Source organism: Chiloscyllium punctatum, chromosome 11, assembly GCF_047496795.1.
Source record: "Chiloscyllium punctatum isolate Juve2018m chromosome 11, sChiPun1.3, whole genome shotgun sequence".
In the NCBI taxonomy this organism is placed as follows: domain Eukaryota; kingdom Metazoa; phylum Chordata; class Chondrichthyes; order Orectolobiformes; family Hemiscylliidae; genus Chiloscyllium; species Chiloscyllium punctatum.
The window spans coordinates 95,897,814-95,922,737 of NC_092749.1; the positions used below are offsets into that span (position 1 = coordinate 95,897,814).

At 42.9% G+C, this 24,924-nt stretch overlaps 2 protein-coding genes across 2 annotated transcripts in view; both read left to right on the forward strand.

Annotated features, from left to right (window-relative positions):
- The window catches only part of LOC140483397 (metabotropic glutamate receptor 1-like), a 98,171-nt gene extending 79,470 nt beyond the window's left edge, over positions 1-18,701 (forward strand). Inside the window, exon 4 of the mRNA XM_072581647.1 lies at positions 18,650-18,701. Within this exon, the coding sequence (XP_072437748.1) occupies positions 18,650-18,701 (52 nt within the window). The remainder of the gene's footprint in view (positions 1-18,649) is intronic.
- A 227-nt stretch (positions 18,702-18,928) lies between these two features.
- adgb (androglobin) overlaps positions 18,929-24,924 on the forward strand; it is a 332,059-nt gene continuing 326,063 nt past the window's right edge. Inside the window, exon 1 of the mRNA XM_072581648.1 lies at positions 18,929-19,186. Within this exon, the coding sequence (XP_072437749.1) occupies positions 18,929-19,186 (258 nt within the window). The remainder of the gene's footprint in view (positions 19,187-24,924) is intronic.

Genomic DNA, 24,924 nt, shown 5'->3' on the forward strand with positions numbered 1-24,924 from the left:
ACACAGACCTCTATTGTCACGCCAGTATACACAGACCTCTATTGTCACACCAATATACACAGAACTCAATTGTCACACCGGTATACACAGACTTCTATTATCACACCAGTATACACAGACCTCTATTGTCACACCAGTATACACAGACCTCTATTGTCACACCAGTATACACAGACCTCAATTGTCACACCTGTATACACAGATCCCTATTGTCACACCAGTATACACAGACCTCTATTGTCACACCAGTGTACACAGACCCCTATTGTCACACCAGTATACACAGACTTCTATTATCAGACCAGTATACACAGACCTCTATTGTCACACCAGTGTACACAGACCCCTATTGTCACCCCAGTATACACAGACTTCTATTATCACACCAGTATACACAGACCTCAATTGTCACACCAGTATACACAGATCCCTATTGTCACACCTGTATACACAGATCTCTATTGTCACACCAGTATACAAAGACCTCTATTGTCACGCCAGTGTAGACAGACTTTTATTGTCACACCAGTATACACCGACCTCTATTGTCACACCAGTATACACAGACCTCTATTGTCACACCAGTATACACAGACCTCTGTGTCACACCAGTGTACACAGACTTCTATTGTCACAAAAGTATACACATACCCCTATTGTCACACCAGTATACATAGACCTCTATTGTCACACCAGTGTAAACAGACTTCAATTGTCACACCAGTATACACAGACCTATGTTGTCTCACCAGTGTACACAGACTTCTATTGTCACACCAGTACACACAGACCTCTGTGTCACACCAGTATACACAGATCCCTATTGTCACACCAGTATACACAAGCTTCTATTGTCACACCAGTGTACACAGACTTCTATTGTCACACCAGTATACACAGACTTCTATTGTCACACCAGTGTACACAGACCTCTATTGTCACACCAGTATACACAGACTTCTATTGTCACACCAGCATACACAGACCTCTATTGTCACACCAGTGTACACAGATCCCTATTGTCACACCAGGATACACAGACTTCTATTATCACACCAGTGTACACAGACCCCTATTGTCACACCAGTATACACAGATCTCTATTGTCACACCAGTATACACAGACCTCTATTGTAACACCAGTGTTCACAGACCCCTAGTGTCACACCAGTATACACAGACCTCTATTGTCACACCAGTATACAGAGACCTCTATTGTCACACCAGTATACACAGAACTCAATTGTCACACCGGTATACACAGACTTCTATTATCACACCAGTATACACAGACCTCTATTGTCACACCGGTATACACAGACCTCTATTGTCACACCAGTATACACAGACCTCAATTGTCACACCAGTATACACAGACCTCAATTGTCACACCAGTATACACAGATCCCTATTGTCACACCAGTATACACAGACTTCTATTGTCACACCAGTGTACACAGATCCCTATTGTCACACCAGTATACACAGACCTCTATTGTCACACCAGTGTACACAGACCCCTATCGTCACCCCAGTATACACAGACTTCTATTATCACACCAGTATACACAGACCTCAATTGTCACACCAGTATACACAGATCTCTATTGCCACACCAGTATACAAAGACCTCTATTGTCACACCAGTATACACAGACCTCAATTGTCACACCAGTATACACAGACCCCTATTGTCACACCAGTATACACAGACTTCTATTATCAGACCAATATACACAGACCTCTATTTTCACACCAGTATACACAGACCTCTATTGTCACACCAGTGTACACAGATCCCTATTGTCACACCAGTATACACAGACCTCTATTGTCACACCAGTGTACACAGACCCCTATCGTCACCCCAGTATACACAGACCTCTATTTTCACACCAGTATACACAGACCTCTATTGTCACACCAGTGTACACAGACCCCTATTTTCACACCAGTATACAAAGACCTCTATTGTCACACCAGTATACACAGACCTCAATTGTCACACCAGTATTCACAGACCCCTATTGTCACACCAGTATACACAGACTTCTATTATCAGACCAGTTTACACAGACCCCTATTTTCACACCAGCATACACAGACCTCTATTGTCACACCAGTATACACAGACTTCAATTGTCACACCAGTATACACAGACCTCTGTGTCACATCAGTGTACAAAGACTTCTATTGTCACACCAGTATACACAAGCTTCTATTGTCACACCAGTGTACACAGACTTCTATTGTCACACCAGTATACACAGACTTCTATTGTCACACCAGTGTACACAGACCTCTATTGTCACACCAGTATACACAGACTTCTATTGTCACACCAGCATACACAGACCTCTATTGTCACACCAGTGTACACAGATCCCTATTGTCACACCAGGATACACAGACTTCTATTATCACACCAGTGTACACAGACCCCTATTGTCACACCAGTATACACAGATCTCTATTGTCACACCAGTATACACAGACCTCTATTGTAACACCAGTGTTCACAGACCCCTAGTGTCACACCAGTATACACAGACCTCTATTGTCACACCAGTATACAGAGACCTCTATTGTCACACCAGTATACACAGAACTCAATTGTCACACCGGTATACACAGACTTCTATTATCACACCAGTATACACAGACTTCTATTATCACACCTGTATACACAGAACTCTATTGTCACACCAGTATACACAGATCTCTATTGCCACACCAGTATACAAAGACCTCTATTGTCACACCAGTATACACAGACCTCAATTGTCACACCAGTATACACAGACCCCTATTGTCACACCAGTATACACAGACTTCTATTATCAGACCAATATACACAGACCTCTATTTTCACACCACTATACACAGATCTCTATTGTCACACCAGTGTACACAGATCCCTATTGTCACACCAGTATACACAGACCTCTATTGTCACACCAGTGTACACAGACCCCTATCGTCACCCCAGTATACACAGACCTCTATTTTCACACCAGTATACACAGACCTCTATTGTCACACCAGTGTACACAGACCCCTATTTTCACACCAGTATACAAAGACCTCTATTGTCACACCAGTATACACAGACCTCAATTGTCACACCAGTATTCACAGACCCCTATTGTCACACCAGTATACACAGACTTCTATTATCAGACCAGTTTACACAGACCCCTATTTTCACACCAGCATACACAGACCTCTATTGTCACACCAGTATACACAGACTTCAATTGTCACACCAGTATACACAGACCTCTGTGTCACATCAGTGTACAAAGACTTCTATTGTCACACCAGTATACACAGATCCTTATTGTCACACCAGGATACACAGACCTCTATTGTGACACCAGTGTACACAGACCCCTATTGTCACACCAGTGTACACAGACCTCTATTGTCACACTAGTATACACAGATCCCTATTGTCACACCAGTATACACAGACTTCTATTGTCACACCAGTGTACACAGACCTCTATTGTCACACCAGTATACACAGACTTCTATTGTCACACCAGCATACACAGACCTCTATTGTCACACCAGTGTACACAGATCCCTATTGTCACACCAGGATACACAGACTTCTATTATCACACCAGTGTACACAGACCCCTATTGTCACACCAGTATACACAGATCTCTATTGTCACACCAGTATACACAGACCTCTATTGTAACACCAGTGTTCACAGACCCCTAGTGTCACACCAGTATACACAGACCTCTATTGTCACACCAGTATACAGAGACCTCTATTGTCACACCAGTATACACAGAACTCAATTGTCACACCGGTATACACAGACTTCTATTATCACACCAGTATACACAGACCTCTATTGTCACACCGGTATACACAGACCTCTATTGTCACACCAGTATACACAGACCTCAATTGTCACACCAGTATACACAGACCTCAATTGTCACACCAGTATACACAGATCCCTATTGTCACACCAGTATACACAGACTTCTATTGTCACACCAGTGTACACAGATCCCTATTGTCACACCAGTATACACAGACCTCTATTGTCACACCAGTGTACACAGACCCCTATCGTCACCCCAGTATACACAGACTTCTATTATCACACCAGTATACACAGACCTCAATTGTCACACCAGTATACACAGATCTCTATTGCCACACCAGTATACAAAGACCTCTATTGTCACACCAGTATACACAGACCTCAATTGTCACACCAGTATACACAGACCCCTATTGTCACACCAGTATACACAGACTTCTATTATCAGACCAATATACACAGACCTCTATTTTCACACCAGTATACACAGACCTCTATTGTCACACCAGTGTACACAGATCCCTATTGTCACACCAGTATACACAGACCTCTATTGTCACACCAGTGTACACAGACCCCTATCGTCACCCCAGTATACACAGACCTCTATTTTCACACCAGTATACACAGACCTCTATTGTCACACCAGTGTACACAGACCCCTATTTTCACACCAGTATACAAAGACCTCTATTGTCACACCAGTATACACAGACCTCAATTGTCACACCAGTATTCACAGACCCCTATTGTCACACCAGTATACACAGACTTCTATTATCAGACCAGTTTACACAGACCCCTATTTTCACACCAGCATACACAGACCTCTATTGTCACACCAGTATACACAGACTTCAATTGTCACACCAGTATACACAGACCCCTGTGTCACATCAGTGTACAAAGACTTCTATTGTCACACCAGTATACACAAGCTTCTATTGTCACACCAGTGTACACAGACTTCTATTGTCACACCAGTATACACAGACTTCTATTGTCACACCAGTGTACACAGACCTCTATTGTCACACCAGTATACACAGACTTCTATTGTCACACCAGCATACACAGACCTCTATTGTCACACCAGTGTACACAGATCCCTATTGTCACACCAGGATACACAGACTTCTATTATCACACCAGTGTACACAGACCCCTATTGTCACACCAGTATACACAGATCTCTATTGTCACACCAGTATACACAGACCTCTATTGTAACACCAGTGTTCACAGACCCCTAGTGTCACACCAGTATACACAGACCTCTATTGTCACACCAGTATACAGAGACCTCTATTGTCACACCAGTATACACAGAACTCAATTGTCACACCGGTATACACAGACTTCTATTATCACACCAGTATACACAGACCTCTATTGTCACACCGGTATACACAGACCTCTATTGTCACACCAGTATACACAGACCTCAATTGTCACACCAGTATACACAGATCCCTATTGTCACACCAGTATACACAGACTTCTATTGTCACACCAGTGTACACAGATCCCTATTGTCACACCAGTATACACAGACCTCTATTGTCACACCAGTGTACACAGACCCCTATCGTCACCCCAGTATACACAGACTTCTATTATCACACCTGTATACACAGAACTCTATTGTCACACCAGTATACACAGATCTCTATTGCCACACCAGTATACAAAGACCTCTATTGTCACACCAGTATACACAGACCTCAATTGTCACACCAGTATACACAGACCCCTATTGTCACACCAGTATACACAGACTTCTATTATCAGACCAATATACACAGACCTCTATTTTCACACCAGTATACACAGATCTCTATTGTCACACCAGTGTACACAGATCCCTATTGTCACACCAGTATACACAGACCTCTATTGTCACACCAGTGTACACAGACCCCTATCGTCACCCCAGTATACACAGACCTCTATTTTCACACCAGTATACACAGACCTCTATTGTCACACCAGTGTACACAGACCCCTATTTTCACACCAGTATACAAAGACCTCTATTGTCACACCAGTATACACAGACCTCAATTGTCACACCAGTATTCACAGACCCCTATTGTCACACCAGTATACACAGACTTCTATTATCAGACCAGTTTACACAGACCCCTATTTTCACACCAGCATACACAGACCTCTATTGTCACACCAGTATACACAGACTTCAATTGTCACACCAGTATACACAGACCTCTGTGTCACATCAGTGTACAAAGACTTCTATTGTCACACCAGTATACACAGATCCTTATTGTCACACCAGGATACACAGACCTCTATTGTGACACCAGTGTACACAGACCCCTATTGTCACACCAGTGTACACAGACCTCTATTGTCACACTAGTATACACAGATCCCTATTGTCACACCAGTATACACAGGCCTCTATTGTCACACCAGTGTACACAGACTTCAGTTGTCACACCAGTATACACAGAGATCTGTTGTCACACCAGTATACACAGATCCCTATTGTCACACCAGTATACACAGAACTCTATTGTCACACCAGTGTAAACAGACTTCAATTGTCACACCAGTATACACAGACCTATGTTGTCTCACCAGTGTACACAGACTTCTATTGTCACACCAGTACACACAGACCTCTACTGTCACACCAGTATACACAGATCCCTATTGTCACACCAGTATACACAAGCTTCTATTGTCACACCAGTGTACACAGACTTCTATTGTCACATCAGTACACACAGACCTCTCTTGTCACACTGGTATACACAGACCTCTATTGTCACACCAGTATACACAGACATCTATTGTCACACAAGTGTACACAGACCCCTATTGTCACACCAGTGTACACAGATCCCTATTGTCACACCAGTATACACAGACCTCTATTCTCATACCAGTGTACACAGACCCCTATTTTCACACCAGTATACACAGACCTCTATTGTCACACCAGTGTACACAGACCACTATTTTCACACCAGTATACAAAGACCTCTATTGTCACACCAGTATACACAGACCTCAATTGTCACACCAGTATACACAGACCCCTATTGTCACACCAGTATACACAGACTTCTATTATCAGACCAGTATACACAGAACTCTATTGTCACACCAGTGTACACAGACCCCTATTTTCACACCAGCATACACAGACCTCTATTGTCACACCAGTATACACAGACTTCAATTGTCACACCGGTATACACAGACCTCTGTGTCACATCAGTGTACAAAGACTTCTATTGTCACACCAGTATACACAGATCCTTATTGTCACACCAGGATACACAGACCTCTATTGTGACACCAGTGTACACAGACCCCTATTGTCACACCAGTGTACACAGACCTCTATTGTCACACCAGTATACACAGATCCCTATTGTCACACCAGTATACACAGGCCTCTATTGTCACACCAGTGTACACAGACTTCAGTTGTCACACCAGTATACACAGAGATCTGTTGTCACACCAGTATACACAGATCCCTATTGTCACACCAGTATACACAGAACTCTATTGTCACACCAGTGTAAACAGACTTCAATTGTCACACCAGTATACACAGACCTATGTTGTCACACCAGTGTACACAGACTTCTATTGTCACACCAGTACACACAGACCTCTACTGTCACACCAGTATACACAGATCCCTATTGTCACACCAGTATACACAAGCCTCTATTGTCACACCAGTATACACAGACCTCTATTGTCACACCAGTATACACAGACATCTATTGTCACACCAGTGTAAACAGACCCCTATTGTCACACCAGTGTACACAGATCCCTATTGTCACACCAGTATACACAGACCTCTATTGTCACACCAGTGTACACAGACTTCTATTGTCACACCAGTATACACCGACCTCTATTGTCACACCAGTATACACAGACCTCTATTGTCGCACCAGTGTACACAGATCCCTATTGTCACACCAGTATACACAGACCTCTATTGTCACACCAGTGTACACAGACCCCTATTGTCACACCAGTATACACAGATCCCTATTGTCACACCAGCATACACAGACCCCTATTGTCACACCAGTGTACACAGACCCCTATTGTCACACCAGTATACACAGACCTCAATTGTCACACCAGTATACACAGACCTCTATTGTCACACCAGTGTTCACAGACCCCTATTGTCACACCAGTATACACAGATCCCTATTGTCTCACCAGTATATACAGACCTCTATTGTCACACCAGTGTTCACAGACCCCTATTGTCACCCCAGTGTACACAGATCCCTATTGTTACACCAGTATACACAGACCTCTATTGACACACCAATGTACACAGTTCCCTATTGTCACTGCAGTGTACACAGATCCCTATTGTCACACCAGTATGCACAGACCCCTATTGTCACCCCAGTGTACACAGACCCCTATTGTCACACCAGACTACATAGATCCCTATTGTCACACCAATATATACAGACCTCTATTGTCACACCAGTGTACACAGATCGCTATTGTCACACCAGTGTACACAACCCTATTGTCACCCCAGTATACACAGTCCCCTATTTTCACACTAGTGTACATGAACCCTGTTGTCATACTAATGTACACAGACTCCTATCATCTCACCAGTATACACAGACCTCTATTGTCACACCAGTATACACAGACCCCTATCATCATCACAGTGTACACAGAACCCGTTCATCATCCCAGTATACGCAGTTCCCTATCATCACACCAGTGTACACAGACCCCTATTGTCACCCCAGTGTACACATACCCCTATTGTCACACCAGTATACACAGACATCTATTGTCACCCCAGTGTACACACACCCCTATTGCCACACCAGTGTATAGAGACCCCTATTGTCACCCCAGTGTATACAGACCCTTATTGTCACACCAGTGCACGCAGACCCCTATTGTCATACCAGTGTACACAGACCCCTATCATCATATCAGTATACACAGATCCCTATTGCCACCCCAGTTTACACAGACCCCTATTGTCACACCAGTATACACAGACCCCTCTTGTCAAACAAGTGTATACATTCCCTTATTGCCACCCCAGTGTACACAGACCCCGATTGTTATACCAGGGTGTAGCTTTAGGCTGGGTCAGGAGTAAGCTCAGTGAGTTTGAATTGAATTGAATTGAATTTATTGTCATGTGTACCGAGACACAGTGAAAACCTTTGTCTTGCGAGCAATACAGGCAGATCACAGAGATAAGTAGCATAGATAAGTAAATAATAGGCAAACAGCAGTAAAAGCAAACTCACAGGTACAGCCAAATGTTAAGAGTTTGTGAGTCCATTCAGTATTCTAACAGCAGTTGGGTAGAAATTGTTACAAAACCGGCTGGTGGGTGTGTTCAGGCTTCTGTACCTTCTCCCTGATGGTAGAGGTTGTAGAAAAGCATTGCCAAGGTGGGATGGATCTTTGAGAACGCTGGCGGCCTTTCCTTGACAGCGGGCCTGGTAGATGGATTCCATAGATGGGAGGTTGGCCTTTGTGATTGTCCGGGCTGAGTTCACCACTCTCTGTAACCGTCTCCAATCTTGAATGGTACAGTAGCCATGCCAGGTAGTGATACATCCAGACAGAATGCTCTCAATGGCGGACCTATAAACGTTTGCAAGGGTATTCGTCGTCATGCCAAATTTCCTCAGCTGCCTGAGGAAGAAGAGACATTGTTGGGCCTTTGTAACCAATGTGTCCACATGAAGAGTTCAAGAAAGCTTGTTGTGGATGACCACTCCCAGGAGCTTGACACTCTCCACTCGTTCCACCTCTGTGCTGTTAATATGTAGGAGGACATGAGTAACATCCCGCCAAAGGTCAATAATGAGTTCCTTGATTTTGCCGGCATTGAGAACTGGTTTGTTCTCAGTGGACTATTTTTCCAGGTCTTCCACCTCCCATCTGTAGTCTGGTTTGTTGCTATCTGAGATACAACCGACTATGGTGGTGTCATCAGCGAACTTGTAAATGGCATTAGTCTGGTATTTGACGAAGCGGTTGTGGATATACAGTGAGTACAGTAGGGGGCCGAGTACGCACCTCTGGGGGGGCTCCAGTGTGGAGTGTTATTGAGGATGAAATATTGTCCCCAATCTTCACTGATTGTGGCCTGTGCGTGAGGAAACTGAGGATCCATTGCAGAGAGTGGGGCTTAATCCGAGCTACTAACTTCAGTAATCAGTCTTGAGGGGATAATAGTGTTGAAGGCTGAACTGTAGTCAATGAGTTGGATTCTTACGTAGCTGTTCTTGGTGTCAAGATGTACAAGGGAGGAGTGAAGGGCAACTGATATGGCAAGTTTTAAAACTTATTTGCTTATATAATGTTGTCATCACTAGTTGCGCCAGACTTTATTGCTGCTCTTGAATTATTTTTGAGAGGGTGATGGTAAGCAGCCCTCTTGAAGCTGTGCAGTCTGTGGGGAGATGAGTGGCCCTCTGACTCTGCAGCCAGAAAGTAAGTTTCCAACGTCCATCCAGTGACAGTGATGGGGCAGCTGTTTATTTCCAAGTCAGAATGGGTTTGTTACTTGGAGTGGTGTTGGAGCCCCCCCCACCCCCTACCCAGTGTATCTACTGCCCATGTCCTTCCACCTCTTGATGTTCTCTTGTAAAATTCTACCAAAATGGCTACATGGTAGATGTTCCTGAAGCTTGAAAGTGTTCCCACCTGGAGGTCTTCTTCAATCAAAGATGAAAGTTTTTGCCCTGCATGTGCAAACAAAAAACAAGGTATTACACGTGCAGATTGTATTTGCAGCTCTAAATGGGAATAGGTTCATTCTGACAAGTTGATTTATGAACATGACTGAGTGAGCATAGATCAATCTTATCCTCCTTTCATGTAGATGATTGAGTGTCTGATGTAATTACCTTATTTTAGCTAATTAAAGGAATTGATAGGTTAGATCAAGAGAAATTACCTCCTTTGGTCAGGGAATCCAAAGCAAAGGGTTATCATCTCAAACTTAGACCAGGCCATTCATGGATTGATGTCTGCTTCATAGCAAAGATATTGTGAAACATGGAACTCTCATTTCCCAGCAGGACTGCTGAGCTTGAGTGTCAGTCGAAGAATACAAACTGGAATTTGATAGAATTTTGATCACTAATGATGTTAAGGGTTACAGAGCTGGCATGCCTTGATGGATTTAAGGCACAGATCAATCATATCTAAATGACTGCAGTCGAGGAACTGAAGGGTGTACCCCTGTTCCTAAGAACCCCTTTGAAGCTTGGTTGAGTTGTGTTAGGGCCAGCTAAGGTTGCTGTGAAACATTGTGTCTTTCACTTGCTATCCTCCTGCACTGGAACATGGGCCAGTCCTGAAACTGATTACTCTCCTATTAATAGACAGTGTTGGCCTCCAACAAGGGATTTGAGCTTCAATGGGGCCCATTAAAGCGATCTGCAAAAGAAGCAAGGATGAAGTGAGGAAGAACTTTTTCCGTCAGTGAGTCATGAGGGCATGGGATGTATTGCCTGGAAGTATGGTTCAGTTGTGGCTTTCAAGAGGGCATTGGGTGGTTATTTGGATAAAAATAATGTACAAGTTATGGAGGGAAAATCAGAAAATTAGCACAAGGTAATGACGCTCATTTAATAAGCCAGTGCAAACACAATGGATTGAATTATCTTCTTCTGCCCCATAACACTTTTGTGATTCTGGACATTTTTGCATGTCCAATCGTGGTAAGTTTCTATTACACATGGTACTGCAACTTTCTTATCTCTCCTGATTCTTTCAAATTTCCCTTATATAAATTTCTTTTAACCAAACTACTCAGACAATGGTAGCAGGTGGGACTTGAACCCAGGCTTTTTGGTCTAGTGGTAGGGGCATTCACTGCATCACTTGAGCTCTCAAGCCTCCCTTGCATCATTGCGGAGCTGATAGATTCAACAGATAATGATAACATATTTTGTCCAACGCCTGTTAAATCAGATCTCTCTCCAGGGAACTTGGCCTTATAAATAGTTTTCTGGGTCATGCAGACTCTATAGTGTTGTAAGATCTCAGTGTTAGCAGCAAACCTACTCTTCACAGGGGCTACAACACCTTTGTTATGTGAGTGGATCCTGAGCTTCATTACTAGCTAGTTTCCCCCTTGCAGGGGCATAAAATATTTCTGTTCCCACATTGCATTCAGCAACTTTAAATTTAAACCAAGGCTCCTATTTTGCCAGGAGAAAGTGAGGACTGCAGATGCTGGAAAAGCACAGCTGGTCAGGCAGCATCCAAGAAGCAGGAAAGTCGTCATTTCAGGCATAAACCCTTCATCAGGGCTTATGTTCAAAACATCGACTCTCCTGCTCTTTGGATGCTGCCTGACTGGCTGTGCTTTTCCAGTGCCACACTTCTCAATTCCTATTTTATCAGGTCAAGCCTGAGTTAGTCACTGCATCCCTACTCAAAAGGTTGAGCTGATACCTAGCTATAAAGTTAGACAGAAACAACGTTTAATATCTATAACATTTCTCATTACTCAAGATTTCTCACATCATTTTAAAGCCAACTAAATGCTTTCTAAAGTGCAGTTTTTGTTATAATATCAAAAATGCATAGATCAAGGTGCAAGGAACTGTAACTGAACGCTTGTCCAGTTCATCAGTTTCTCAGTGATATTGATTGAAGGATAAATATTAGCCATAGTACCAGGAAGAACTCATCTGCCCTGCTTTGAAACAGTGTCACGAGATGCTTTATATTCACCTTAAAGGGCAGATGGGGCTTTGGGTTAACATTTCACCCACAAGATGACATCTGCAATAGCATATCTTAAGTGTACCAATCTCGGCAATGCGTCTTGAACCTCTAGGCTTCTCAGAAAGAAGCAAACGCATTACCCACTGGTTATACATTGAATCTTAAAGAGCCACAGCAGCAATTAAGTGGCTACAAAACTTTTGACTGACCTGATGATTAATTATTGTGAGGGGGCCGACTGTAAGGTGAGGAAGCCGGGGATAACACTGAATAGTAATTAGATACTTAATGATGGCCATTGCAAGCGAAAGTGACAAAGCTGTCAGTCTGAGGTCAGTACTTCATTCTCCCCTGACACATCAGCAAAACGCTTAAGACACTGTTAGCTTGACAGAGTTCCATCACTGACAAACCATAAAAGAAGGAGACGTGAGTTGTTATGGTCTGGAACACACTGCTCAAAAAGGGGTGGAAACAGATTCGGTTGTAACTTTCAGAAGAGATTTGGATAAATACATGAAAAAGAAGCAGGACATTGGGAAAGAGTAGGGGACATGAAATAATTGCATCACTCTTTCAAAGAACTGGCAGGATGACTAATTGAATGGTTTATGGTTCTACATTCTATGAATGGTTTAGAAATGCAGATATAAATAGATCGACTTGCCATGGTGATAATATGACATGAATTAGGAGCTGTAACTCTATCAGTTGTCTCCTGTTGGATGTATGGAGAGGGGTCGCTAGCAGTTCTATTTCCCTGCTGCTGATGTTAATCCACTTGAGGCACAAGTATTCGCTGCAATGTAGCAGCTGGAGGAGATGGGACACTACCCAACCTCTGCCTCCTCCCCATAATTCAAGAAAGGTGAAATAGGTAGTCGAATCCTCAATCCATAAAGGAGAGCCCTGGACTCAGGGGAAAGGGCAGAGTGAAAGGAACATAATTGCCTCATTTCACCCTCTCCCTTTACTCTCTGTTTATGTAAACACAGCTGTCACTATCTCTTTTAATTTGCTCAGGAGATGTGAGCGTTGGTTGAAAGACCAGCATTCATGGCGCATTCATAATTGCCAATAGAAGGTAGTGATGAGATACAATTTTATTAGGGAGTGAGTTCCATGATCAACCTGAGTTAAACTTTGCAATGAAATCCAATGAAGATGGAACAGCAACAGTTTTCCAAGTTCTGATGATGTGGGGCTTCGAGGCAACCTTACAGGTGGCAGTACAACTGTTAAGATTGTTTTCTCAGGTTGCAGTGGTCACATGTTTGAAAAGTACTGTCACTGAGTTGTTGCAATAAACCTTGTTGATGGTATATAACTGCTGCCATCGCGCACTGATTGTAGAAAGAATGAATGCCCAAGGTGGTGTGTAAGGTGCCAATCAAGCAGATTATTTTGTTCTGGATGATGTTGAGCTTCTTGAATGTTGATGCAGCGACAATTAAACAGGCAAATGTAATATGTTCCATCAACGACCCAACTTGTGCCACATAAATAGTGAACAGACTTTGGAGAGGCATGACATTAGTTATCCTTCACAGAATTGCAGCTTCTGACCTGCTCTTGTAACCATGGGACTAGTATTAATGGGATTCATCCAATAGATTTCTGGTCAGTGGTGACCCACCAGGATGTTGGTTGTGGGGATTCAAAAAATCATAATGCTATTGAATGTCAAGGGGAGATGGTTAGATTCTCTCTTTCTGGATATGGTCATTGCTTGGCATTTCTGCAGTGTAACTATTACTTGCCACTTATCATCTGAGAGAGGAGACAATGGGGGTGGCAGAAACTGGAGAAATCAGAGTTGATGAACATGGCACTGGGAAAGGCACAGAAGGTCAGGCAGCACCTGAGGAGCAAGAGAGTCGATGTTTAAGGCACAACCCTTCTTCAGGACTTATCACCCGAAGCATGAACGCTGTTCAGATTTTACCACACTCCAGAAGGCCAGTTAGTGAAGGGAGGACGACAGGTAATATTACACAATTTTATGAGCATTTATTTACAGACTTACAAATTACAAGCATACAGTTCTGAATCCAGCAACCATTGTCAGTCAGTGTCTGTTTTTAATGGCACAGCTGAATCCCCAGTTAGTGTTTCCTTCTCTCTATGTAAATAGAAATTAGAGATTTTACGTACAACCAAAATTTCAAAGCAAATCAAAGAAAAAACCTCCATCCTCAGTCCACAGCGCTGCATTGTAAGATAGCCCTCTTCAGGGATCCAATTTCATTTCCTGCAGGTATTTCTTTTTGAAAAACAATGAAACTTACATTCAGCCATTTAAGTTTCATGATTTTCTTTCTCTCTAGTGTTTGTTTCAAACCAGCGGGATCAATCTGTAACCTTTATTCACTTACTCGCTCACACCAACTGTCTATTTATCTTTGTTTCGCATGTTCTAATTTACTGTCAATTATTGACAGCCACAAAACCTTCGCCATCATGAGGACTTCTGTTCTGTTCCAAAGTGGCTCTATGGTGCTTATCCATTGTCTAATCCATTCAAACTGTATGGCTTCTACTTGCGCTACTCTGTCAGCAAAGGCAATTATTGCAAGATCTCCACTATTTTTGACTTTTTTAGTGGATGCAAGAGTCACTCCTAGGCAGGATTAGAATTAGAATTGGAATCGGAATTGGAATTGGAAATGGAATTGGAATTAGAATTAGGTTTTATTGTCACAAGTACAAAAGTATGGGAGTTCAGTGGAAAAGTACGCAATGTTGCCAGGAATGCCACCCTCTTAAGTACAAAGTACCTAGTTGCAAATCTTAGGTACTAAAATAGATACAAAAATAGAGAAATAGAGAAAAAAAAGCGAAAGGTTCTACATTACAGTTCTTCTTAGTATAAATTAGGGAAATAAAGTTAAAAGGTAAACATTACAGTTATTCTATAGCCTGCAGTCACTGCATGCTGGGGGTTTTACACCACACTGGGCTGACCCCAACCAAGCTCGCAAGTCACTGATCGCCATCAGTACAGGCAGTGATCTCTCATTGCCTCCCATTCTCTCAGCACATTCTCTTGGTCAATGGATGTCTCCTTTCGGCATTCAACCAAGATTTAAATATTTCTTACACATTCCACAATTGCCACAACCCGCCCATTCACTAGACCTCCCTGGAAAACTTGTCAACTGGGTGTATGCTCTGGCCAATTCAACTTTGGACGTGATAGCTCTGTTCTCTGTGTCATTACCACTTTCAGACCTTGAGCTATATATACATGGGTAAGGTGGTGCAATCAATAGTAATGACACTGCCTTAATAATTCAAGAGCCTGGGCTAATGCTCTGGGAAAACAGGTTCAAATCCTACCACGGCAGCTGATGGAATCTAAATTCAGTGGATAAATCTGGAATTAAAAGGCCTGTCATGATGGTGAGAATGAATTCATTTTCAATATCATAAAAATTCATCTGGTTCACAAATGATGAAGAAAATCAGTCGTCCATACCTTGTCTATAATTCATGTGATCCCAGAATCACAGAATCTTAACTGCTCTCTGACTTGGCCGAGTAAGCAATTCAATTGTATCAAGGACTTATGAACACTTAAAGGGATTAAACTCAATGATCCACTTGGCATTGATCTAGGCACTGGAAATAACAATGGCCAATGGTAGCACGGTGGCTCAGTGATTCACATGGAGTTTAATTAGATTAGATTACTTACAGCTTAGATTACCAACACGCCCACACCGACCTGCCGAAGCGCAACCCACCCAGACCCATTCTCCTACATTTACCCTTTCACCTAACACTACGGGCAATTTAGCATGGGCCAGTTCATCTAACCTGCACATTTTTGGATTGTGGGAGGAAACCAGAGCACCCGGAGGAAACCCACGCAGACACGGGGAGAATGTGCAAACTCCACACAGAGAGTCGCCTGAGGCGGGAATTGAATCTGGGTCTCTGGCGCTGTGAGGCAGCAATGCTAACCACTGTGCCACCGTGCCTCCCACAATTAGATGGAGTTTAATCTGGATAAATGCAAGGTATTGCATTGTGGTAAAACAAACAAGACAGGACTTATATAGTTAATCATGGAATCCCTACAGTATGGAAGTAGGCCATTCAGCTCATTAAGTCCACACTGACCCCTCGCCCCAACCCTGTCCCAGTAACCCTGCATTTCCCATGACTAATCCACCTAACCCACATATCCCTGGACTCTATGAGAATTTAGCATGGTCAATTCATCTAACCTGCAAACCTTTGAATGTAGAACCCTGGGTATTGTTGTCAAACAGAGACACCTATGGTTCAAGTACATAGTTCTTTGAAAGTTGCATTTGGCACGTTTGCCTTCATTGCTCAGACCGTTGAATATAAGGCTTATGACATACTGTTAAGGTTATACAGGACATTGGTGCGGTCACTTTTGGAGTGCAGTGTACAGTTCTTGTCACCCTGCTCTAGGGAGGATATATTAAATTGGAGAGGGATCAGAAAAGATTTATCGGGAAAATACCAGGACTGCAGGATTTGAGTTAAAAGGACAGGCTGGATAGACTGGGAATCGTTTCAGTGGAGTGTATAGAGGTTTAGAAAATCATGAGGGGTATAGATAAGATGAATAGCAAAGGTCTATTACCCTAGGGTGAAGGAGTTCAAAACTAGGGGATATATTTTTAAGGTGTGAGGAGGAAGATTTTAAAGGGAACTGAGGGGCTATTTTTTCACACAGGGTGTAGTTGTATGTGGAATGAACTGCCAAAGAAAGTGGTGAATGCAGATACAGTTACAACATTTAAAAGACATTTGGATGGGGCTGTGACTAAGAAAGGTTTAGAGGAATATGGGCCAAAATAAGGCAAGTGGCACTAGTTTAGTTTGGGAAACTTGGTTGGCATGGACAAGTTGGACCAAAGGATTTGTTTCCATGCTGTATGATTCTCTGACTCTATGACTGTGTGATTCTATCAGCTGAGTGTATGTTCCTGATGTGCAGTGTTCTTGCTGCAGCATTACCATGATAACTGTGTACCAAGGGGCAGCAGTAAAATTCAGAAGCATCCTGTAAGTGGACTGGAGATGTGCCGTGAAGGTTCTTAGTGACTGGCACATGTTGGCTGCCAATGTCTGTGGATGTGGAGTGTGTGTGTCCAGTGAGGTGTGTATCATGAGATAGAGTAATATAGAATTGAAACAGGTCCTTTGGCCCACCACGTCTATGCCAATCAACAAAAACTAAACAACACTAATCCCATTTACTTGCACTTGGTCCATGGCCTACAATGCCCTGGTATTTTAAGTGATGATCCAGGTGTTTCTTAAATGTTGTGACAGTATCTACTTCCACCAACTTCTCAGGCAGCGTGTTCCATACTTCTACCACTCTCTGGGTGAGGACATTTTTTTTCAAATTCCCTCTAAACCACTCACTCCTCACCTCCAACTTATGCCCTCTGGTCTCAGACACATTTGTCCTGGGGAAAGTTCCTCGAGATCTGCCTTTTTCATGCTTGTCATCATTTTGTATATCTCAATCAGGTGCTCCCCCGCCCTTCCTCAGCCTCCTCTGCTCCAGGGGGAAAAAACCCCAGCCTGTCAGGTCTCTCCACATAACTGAGATTTTTTATCCCAGGCAACATACTGGGGAATCTCTTCTGCATCCTGTCCAGTGCAGTCACGCCCTTCTGATAGTGTGGTGAACAGAACTGCGTACAGTATTCCATCTGTGCCCTAAAGTTGGAACAAGACTTCCTTGCTCCTATAGTCTACACCTTAGCTAACAAAATTGAGCATCTCATATACCTTCTTCTCCAAGTTGTCTACCTGCGCTCTCATCTTTGGACTTGTACACCAAGATCCCTTTGTTCCTCAGTACTCCTGAGGAACCTAACATTCATTGTGTATTCTATTTCCTTATTAAACCTCACAAAGTATTACATTTATCAAGATTAAGTTCAATCTGCCTAATATACCAACTGACTAATATCAGACTGTAGTCTGAGACCATCCTCCTCAGTACCAACAACACTACCAATTTCCGCTTGTGTCTTGTGTCCAACAGGGAGGACATTTGGACCAAGCAGCGAGCTGAATTCGCCAGGTACCCATTCTGACTTTAATGTTGAGAATTCTTGACATTCAGTTTGATTCACAGTGGGTAGTAGAATAGGAAGCTGTATATTGATGAGCTGGTAATAAGATCATTAACAAGCAATACTTTCCCTTAATAGGTAACTCAGCCCTGCCAGGGTAAGAATCTTGCCTGATCACCTGGAGCTTTGTTAAAAGATGCAGTGAGTTGCTTCCAATAGTGAGCTAGGACTATCACTAAACATCCCACATGATTCTGCGTTCAGACTCCTATAAGATTCCACCCATTATCATTATCGGTAGAACATTTGGCTTCAGAATCCTGAAAGCTGACCAACTGAATAGGCTCGGTTGTGCTACAATTGCTGACAACATTGGAGAAGTGAATTGCAATATTGAAGCCTATGTGATCGCAGCAACATCACACATAACCATGCGTCGCGTTAGACTAGAGAAGCTAAAATCAGAAACAATAATTGACAGCACACCGCAGAAATTGTTTCACAAGGTAAAAGCTGAATTGCCTTACATATGAGAGATAGAGCGAGGTCTGTGTGGAGTACACAATGAAGGCAGACTGTTTGATGGCAACTGTATCACCTGCAAAACTCTAGAATTTCTCCAAGCATGTTGTCAAATGGATTGTATCTTTCCTATCATAGCATCCCTACGGTGTGGAAGCGGGCCATTCAACCCATCAAGTCCACACCGACCCTCAGAAAAGAATCCCACCCAGACCCACCCCACTACCCTGTAACCCTCATTTCCCGTGGTTAATCCACCTTGTTTACACATACCTGGACTCTATGGGCAATTTAGCACAGCCAATTCACCTAGCCCGCACAGCTTTGGACTTTGAATTTGCTAAGATGGAACAACAATCCTGTCCAGCTTTCTGGTAACCAGGGTTAGATTGCTATGTAGAAGACTTCACCGGAAAGTGTATAGCATGTACACTCAATGAAAACTCTAGTCAACCATGTCTGTTTCCTTTACAATCAACCCCATGGCCAGCTGAACAATGCAATACCTACTGCTAGGAACTCTAGGAGTCCTTAGGAATCAGTGCTTTTTACCTCTTGTTCATGATCTGCATGCAAATAGTCAGAAATCACTGCAACAGGTCCCACGAACATCATTGCGGTCATTGATATTCCCGCTAAGTTGTTTGCAAATGGGATTTTGCCAGACTCTATCACTGCAGACAATGTTGTTTCCAATTAAGTTATGAGTTCCTCTAGCAAGCTACAGAATTCACCAACAGCTGATATTGCAATGTGATCTGCTATCAAATGTTGGCATTGAATAATTGTAGAGGGTGATCAACAGCAGTCGGAGAGCAAGTATATTGGATTTTAAATAATCAATACACATTCCACTTTGCACATGTCGATCAAACCCACATTCTCTGAGCAGACAGATGACAGACAAAATGTATCACTGGTTGTGGATCTCACCAGCTGCTGACTGTTCTCAAGCAGCTACCAACCTCCAACTGGAATGTCAGAGCAAAGCTAAACAATGAATAAAGTAACAGCAACAACAAATGATCAGTTGGAAGGAAACATGGTTTGCAGTTGGAGATTGGGTGTGCATCAAACCGTTAAACCATGTCCTCCAATCTGTGCCATCTCCATTAGGAACCAAAAGCTCAAACAGTTGTTCAGTACTATCACTCATTCCTGTTAAAGGGCTTATGCCCCAAACATCAATTCTCCTGCTCCTCGGATGCTGCCTGACTGGTTGTGCTTTTCCAGCATCACACTTTTGATTCTGATCTCCAGCATCTGCAGTCCTCACTTTCTCCTACCACTTGTCTGTTGGGTGACAGTACAAAGTGGAATATGAGCTGCTTGATAGCAAGCCGACCAAGGTATTTCAGGGATAATGATTGTCAGAGTACATTTCTTTTTACTCAGTGAGTGACACTGATGATAATCACCCGTCTCATCTCAACTCGTGTCCCAGAACCAAAACCTCGAAACCATAGATCCTCAGTGCTGTCATCAACAGCCTTCATATCTCAGATACTGTTCATATGGGGTGTTGGGTAGAAGTAACAAAAGTAGGAGGAGAAGGAATACTGTCATGTCAAGAGTGAATGACAGACTTATATTCCATGGAAACACCAACAGTCCCACAGGCTATGAGATTCTGAGAGCCTTTTCAGCCATCAGTGTACCCAGATCTGACTATACAGCATTCTGAGTCCACTACCAACAAAGTGCCTCAGTCCACCACTGAGTAAGTTCTCTAATGGAACCGGAGACATTGACATCAGATGCAGCATTAAGAGGGTTGAGCTTACAAATCTCAAGGAGTTTGCAGCCCTTGAGACAATGAGGTCCAAGCACAAAGCCCTGTACCAAGTGGTGCCAGACTCCTTCATGCTACCAGTGTCACGGGCTAGTGAGAGTAGGAATAGGAGGATAGAGCAGATGAATGCGTGGCTGAGAAGTTGGTGCAGGGAGAAGGATTCACAGGTTTGGACTACTGGGATCTCTTCAGGGGTAGAAATGACCTGTTTTAGAGGGATAGATTCCACTTCAATTGAAATGGGTCCAATATCCTTGCGGAGGAATTTGCTATTGCTTTTCAGGCATCTTTAAATTATTAAGGGAGGGGGATGAGAACCAAAGTGATAGTGAGAAAAGAGAAACGGCTGAGGCCAGTACAGTCGATAAGGGGAGCAAGTCAAAGAGTCAAGGCAAACAAGAGCTTGGCAGAGAACAAGATAAGACTGATAAATTGTATTTACTTCAAGTAGTTTATTTCAACTACTTACAAGAGGCCTAACAGGTAAGGCAGATGAACTCAGGTCATGGTTGGAAACATGGGACTGGGATATCATAGCCATCACAGAAACATGGCTCAGGGCAGAACTGATACTTTCATGTTCTGGGGCATAGATGCTATAAGAAGGTTAGAAAGTGGGGCAAGAGAGAAGGGGGAGTCAAGTCATGTTTTTATTTAGGAGGAATATTACAGCTGAACTTAGGAAGGATATTCTTGGGATATCATTCAGTGAACCTATATGGATGGAACTTAAAATAAGAAAGAGATTGTCATCTTTTTGGGATTGTATTATGGGCCCCCAATAGTCTGTGGAAAATTGAGAAGCAAACATGTATGAAGATCTCAGATACCTGTAAGAATAATAGGGCTTGTAATGGTAGGGGATTTTAACTTTACAAGCATAGTCATAGTGTTAAGGGCTTGGATGGGGAGGAAATTGTAAAGTGTGTATAAGAAAACTTTCTTATTCAATTTGTAGATGTACCAGCTAGAGAAGGAGAAATACTTGACCTTCTTTTGGGAAATAAGGCAGGGCAAGTGGCTGAGGTGTCAATGGGGGAGCACTTTGGGACAAGTGATCATACTTCTACTACTTTTATAATTGTTATGGAAAAGAATAGAACTGATCAAAAAGTTAAAGTTCAAAATTGGAGTAAGGCCAATTCTGACGGTATTTGACAGGAGTTTTCAAAAATTGATTTGGGGAGGCTATTCGCACATAAAGGGATGGTTGGGAAGTGTGATGGCTTTAAGGATGAGGTAATAAGAGTTCAGAGACAGGGCAAAGAAGGAGGCATATATCAGGTATAGACAGCTGGGATCAAGTGAACCCCTAGAAGAGTGTAAGGGCAGTAGGCGTACCTAAGAGGGAAATAAGGGGGACAAAAAGGGGACATGAGATATCTTTGGTAAGTAGATCTAAGGAGAATCAAAGAGATTCTATAAATAATTTAGGGAAAAAGAGTAACCAGGGAGCAAATAGGGCCCTTAAAGATAGGTTCATGTATGGAACCACAGGAGATGAGTGAAAGACTAAATGAACATTTTGCTTCAGCGTTTACTGCGGAGAAGAACTTGAAAGTAGGGAACTTGGGAAAATAAATATTAATGTCTTGAAAAGAGTTCATATTTACTAAAGAACAGGTACTGGAGGTCTTAAACGCATAAAGGCGGGTAAATTCTCAGGACCTGATCAGGCGTTTCCCAAAACTTTGTGGGATGTTCGGGAAGAGATTATTGAGCCCCCCAACTGAGATATTGGTAATATCGACAGCCATGGGTGAGGGACCACAAGACTGGAGGTTGGCTAACATGTTGCCATTATTTAAGAAAGGCTGTAAGGAAAAGCCAGGAAACAATAGACCGATGAGCCTTATTTCAGTGGTGGGTAAGTTGTTGGAGAGGATTCTGAGGTACAGGATTTACATGCATTTGGAAAGACAAGGTCAAATTAAGGATAGCCAGTATGGCTTTGTGCATGGGAAACTGTGTCACACTAATTTGACTGAGTTTTTTGAAGAGGTGACAAGGAAGATTGATGAAGGCAGAGTGGGGGATGTTATTTATACTGACTTCAGCAAAGCATTCAACAAGATTCTGCATGGTAGACTGATTAGTAAGGTCAGATCATATGGGATCTGGGGGAGCTAGCCAATTGTAGACAAAATTGGCTTGAAGTAGAAGACAGAGTGGTGGTGGAGGATTATTTTTTGGACCAGAGGCCTGTGAACAGTTGTGCGCCACATAGATCAATAGTGGGTTGACTGCTTTTCTTCATTTATATGAATGATTTGGATGTAGGAGGTATACTAAGTAAGTTTACAAATGACACCAAAATATGTGATGTACTGGATAGGGAAGAAGACTATGTCAGAGTACAACGGGACCTTGATCAGATGGGCCAATGGGCTGAGGAGTGGCAGATGGAGGTTAATTTAAATAAATGTGAAGTGTTGCATTTTGACAAGGTAAACCAGAATTGGACTTCTACAGTTAATAGTAGAGCCCTGGGGACTGTTGCCAAACAAAGAGATCAAAGAGTGCAGGTTCATCAGTCTTGAAAGTGGAGTCACAGGTAGACAGGTTGGTGAAGAAAGCATTTGGCTTGCTTGCCTTCATTGATCATAACATTGAGTATAGGAATTGGGAGGTCATATTGCAACTGTACAGGACATTGGTCAGGCCACTTTTGGAATACAGCGTTCAATTCTGGTTGCCCTTCTGTAGAAAGAATGTTGTTAAAATCTGACAGGTGCAGAAAAGATTTACAAGCATGTTGCTGAGACTTAGATGCTTTGAGCTACAGGGACAGGTTGAATAGACCGTGCCTTTTTTCCCTGGACCATCAGATACCGAGGGCTAACTTTTTAGATGCTTCTACAATCATGAGTGGCATGGATGAGGTGAATAACCAAAGTCTTTTCCCCCAGGATAGGTGAGTCCAAAGCTAGAGGACACAGGTTTAAGGTGAGAGGGGTAAGATTTTAAAAGGAGCTGAGGGGCACCTTTTACATTCAGCTACCTGGATAGGTGTATGAACGGGAAGGACTTAGAGAACTATGTGCCAAATGCTAGCAAACAGGACTAGGTCAGTTCGGGATGTCTGCTCTGCGCAGATGAGTTGGATCGAAGGGTCTGTTATATCACTCTGTGACTCCCTGCTCCTTGACAAGTAACAGCAGGTCTGACAATGCACCAAGTAGGAACAAATTACTGCAGATGTTGGAGTCTGCACTGAAAAGAAAAAGTGCTGGAGATCACAGTGGGTGAGAGAGCATCTGTGGAGAGAAAGCAAGCTAATGTTTTGAGTAGATAACTCTTCATCAGAGCTGACATGAAGTTTGGAGGGACAGCATTTATGCAGTCGTGTGGGGATGGAGTGCTGGGGAGAAAGGGTATTGATAGAGCAGATTAAGTGATCAAATTATGAGAATGGCAGAACAATGGTGTTTCTATCTGTCAGACTGGAAAGAACAGACAGTCCCACGGGAGTGCAGAGAGGGGAGAGAGGACATGGTGATAGAGAATGTAGCAAGTAAAGCTAAAAGAAGGGGAAGGAGTGGAAATGGGTTCGCGATCTAAAGGTGTTGAAATCAGTATTAAGCCCAGAAGGCTGTAAAGTGCCTCGTCTGAAGATGTACAGACAGAGTCGTAGAGTCGTAGGGATGTACAGCACAGAAATAGACCCTTCATTTCAACCCGTACATGCCGACCAGATATCCCAACTTAATCTAGTCCCACTTGCCAGCACGCAGCCCATATCTCTCCAAACCCTTCCTGTTCATATACTCATCCAGATGCCTTTTAAATGCTGCAGTTGTACTAGCCTCCACCACTTCTTCTGGTTGTTGTTCCTCCAGTTTGCACTGTGATTCTTTGGAGCACCACAGCATGCCAAGTACAGACACATGGGTTGGCGAGCAGGACGCTGTGTTAAAATGACTGACTACA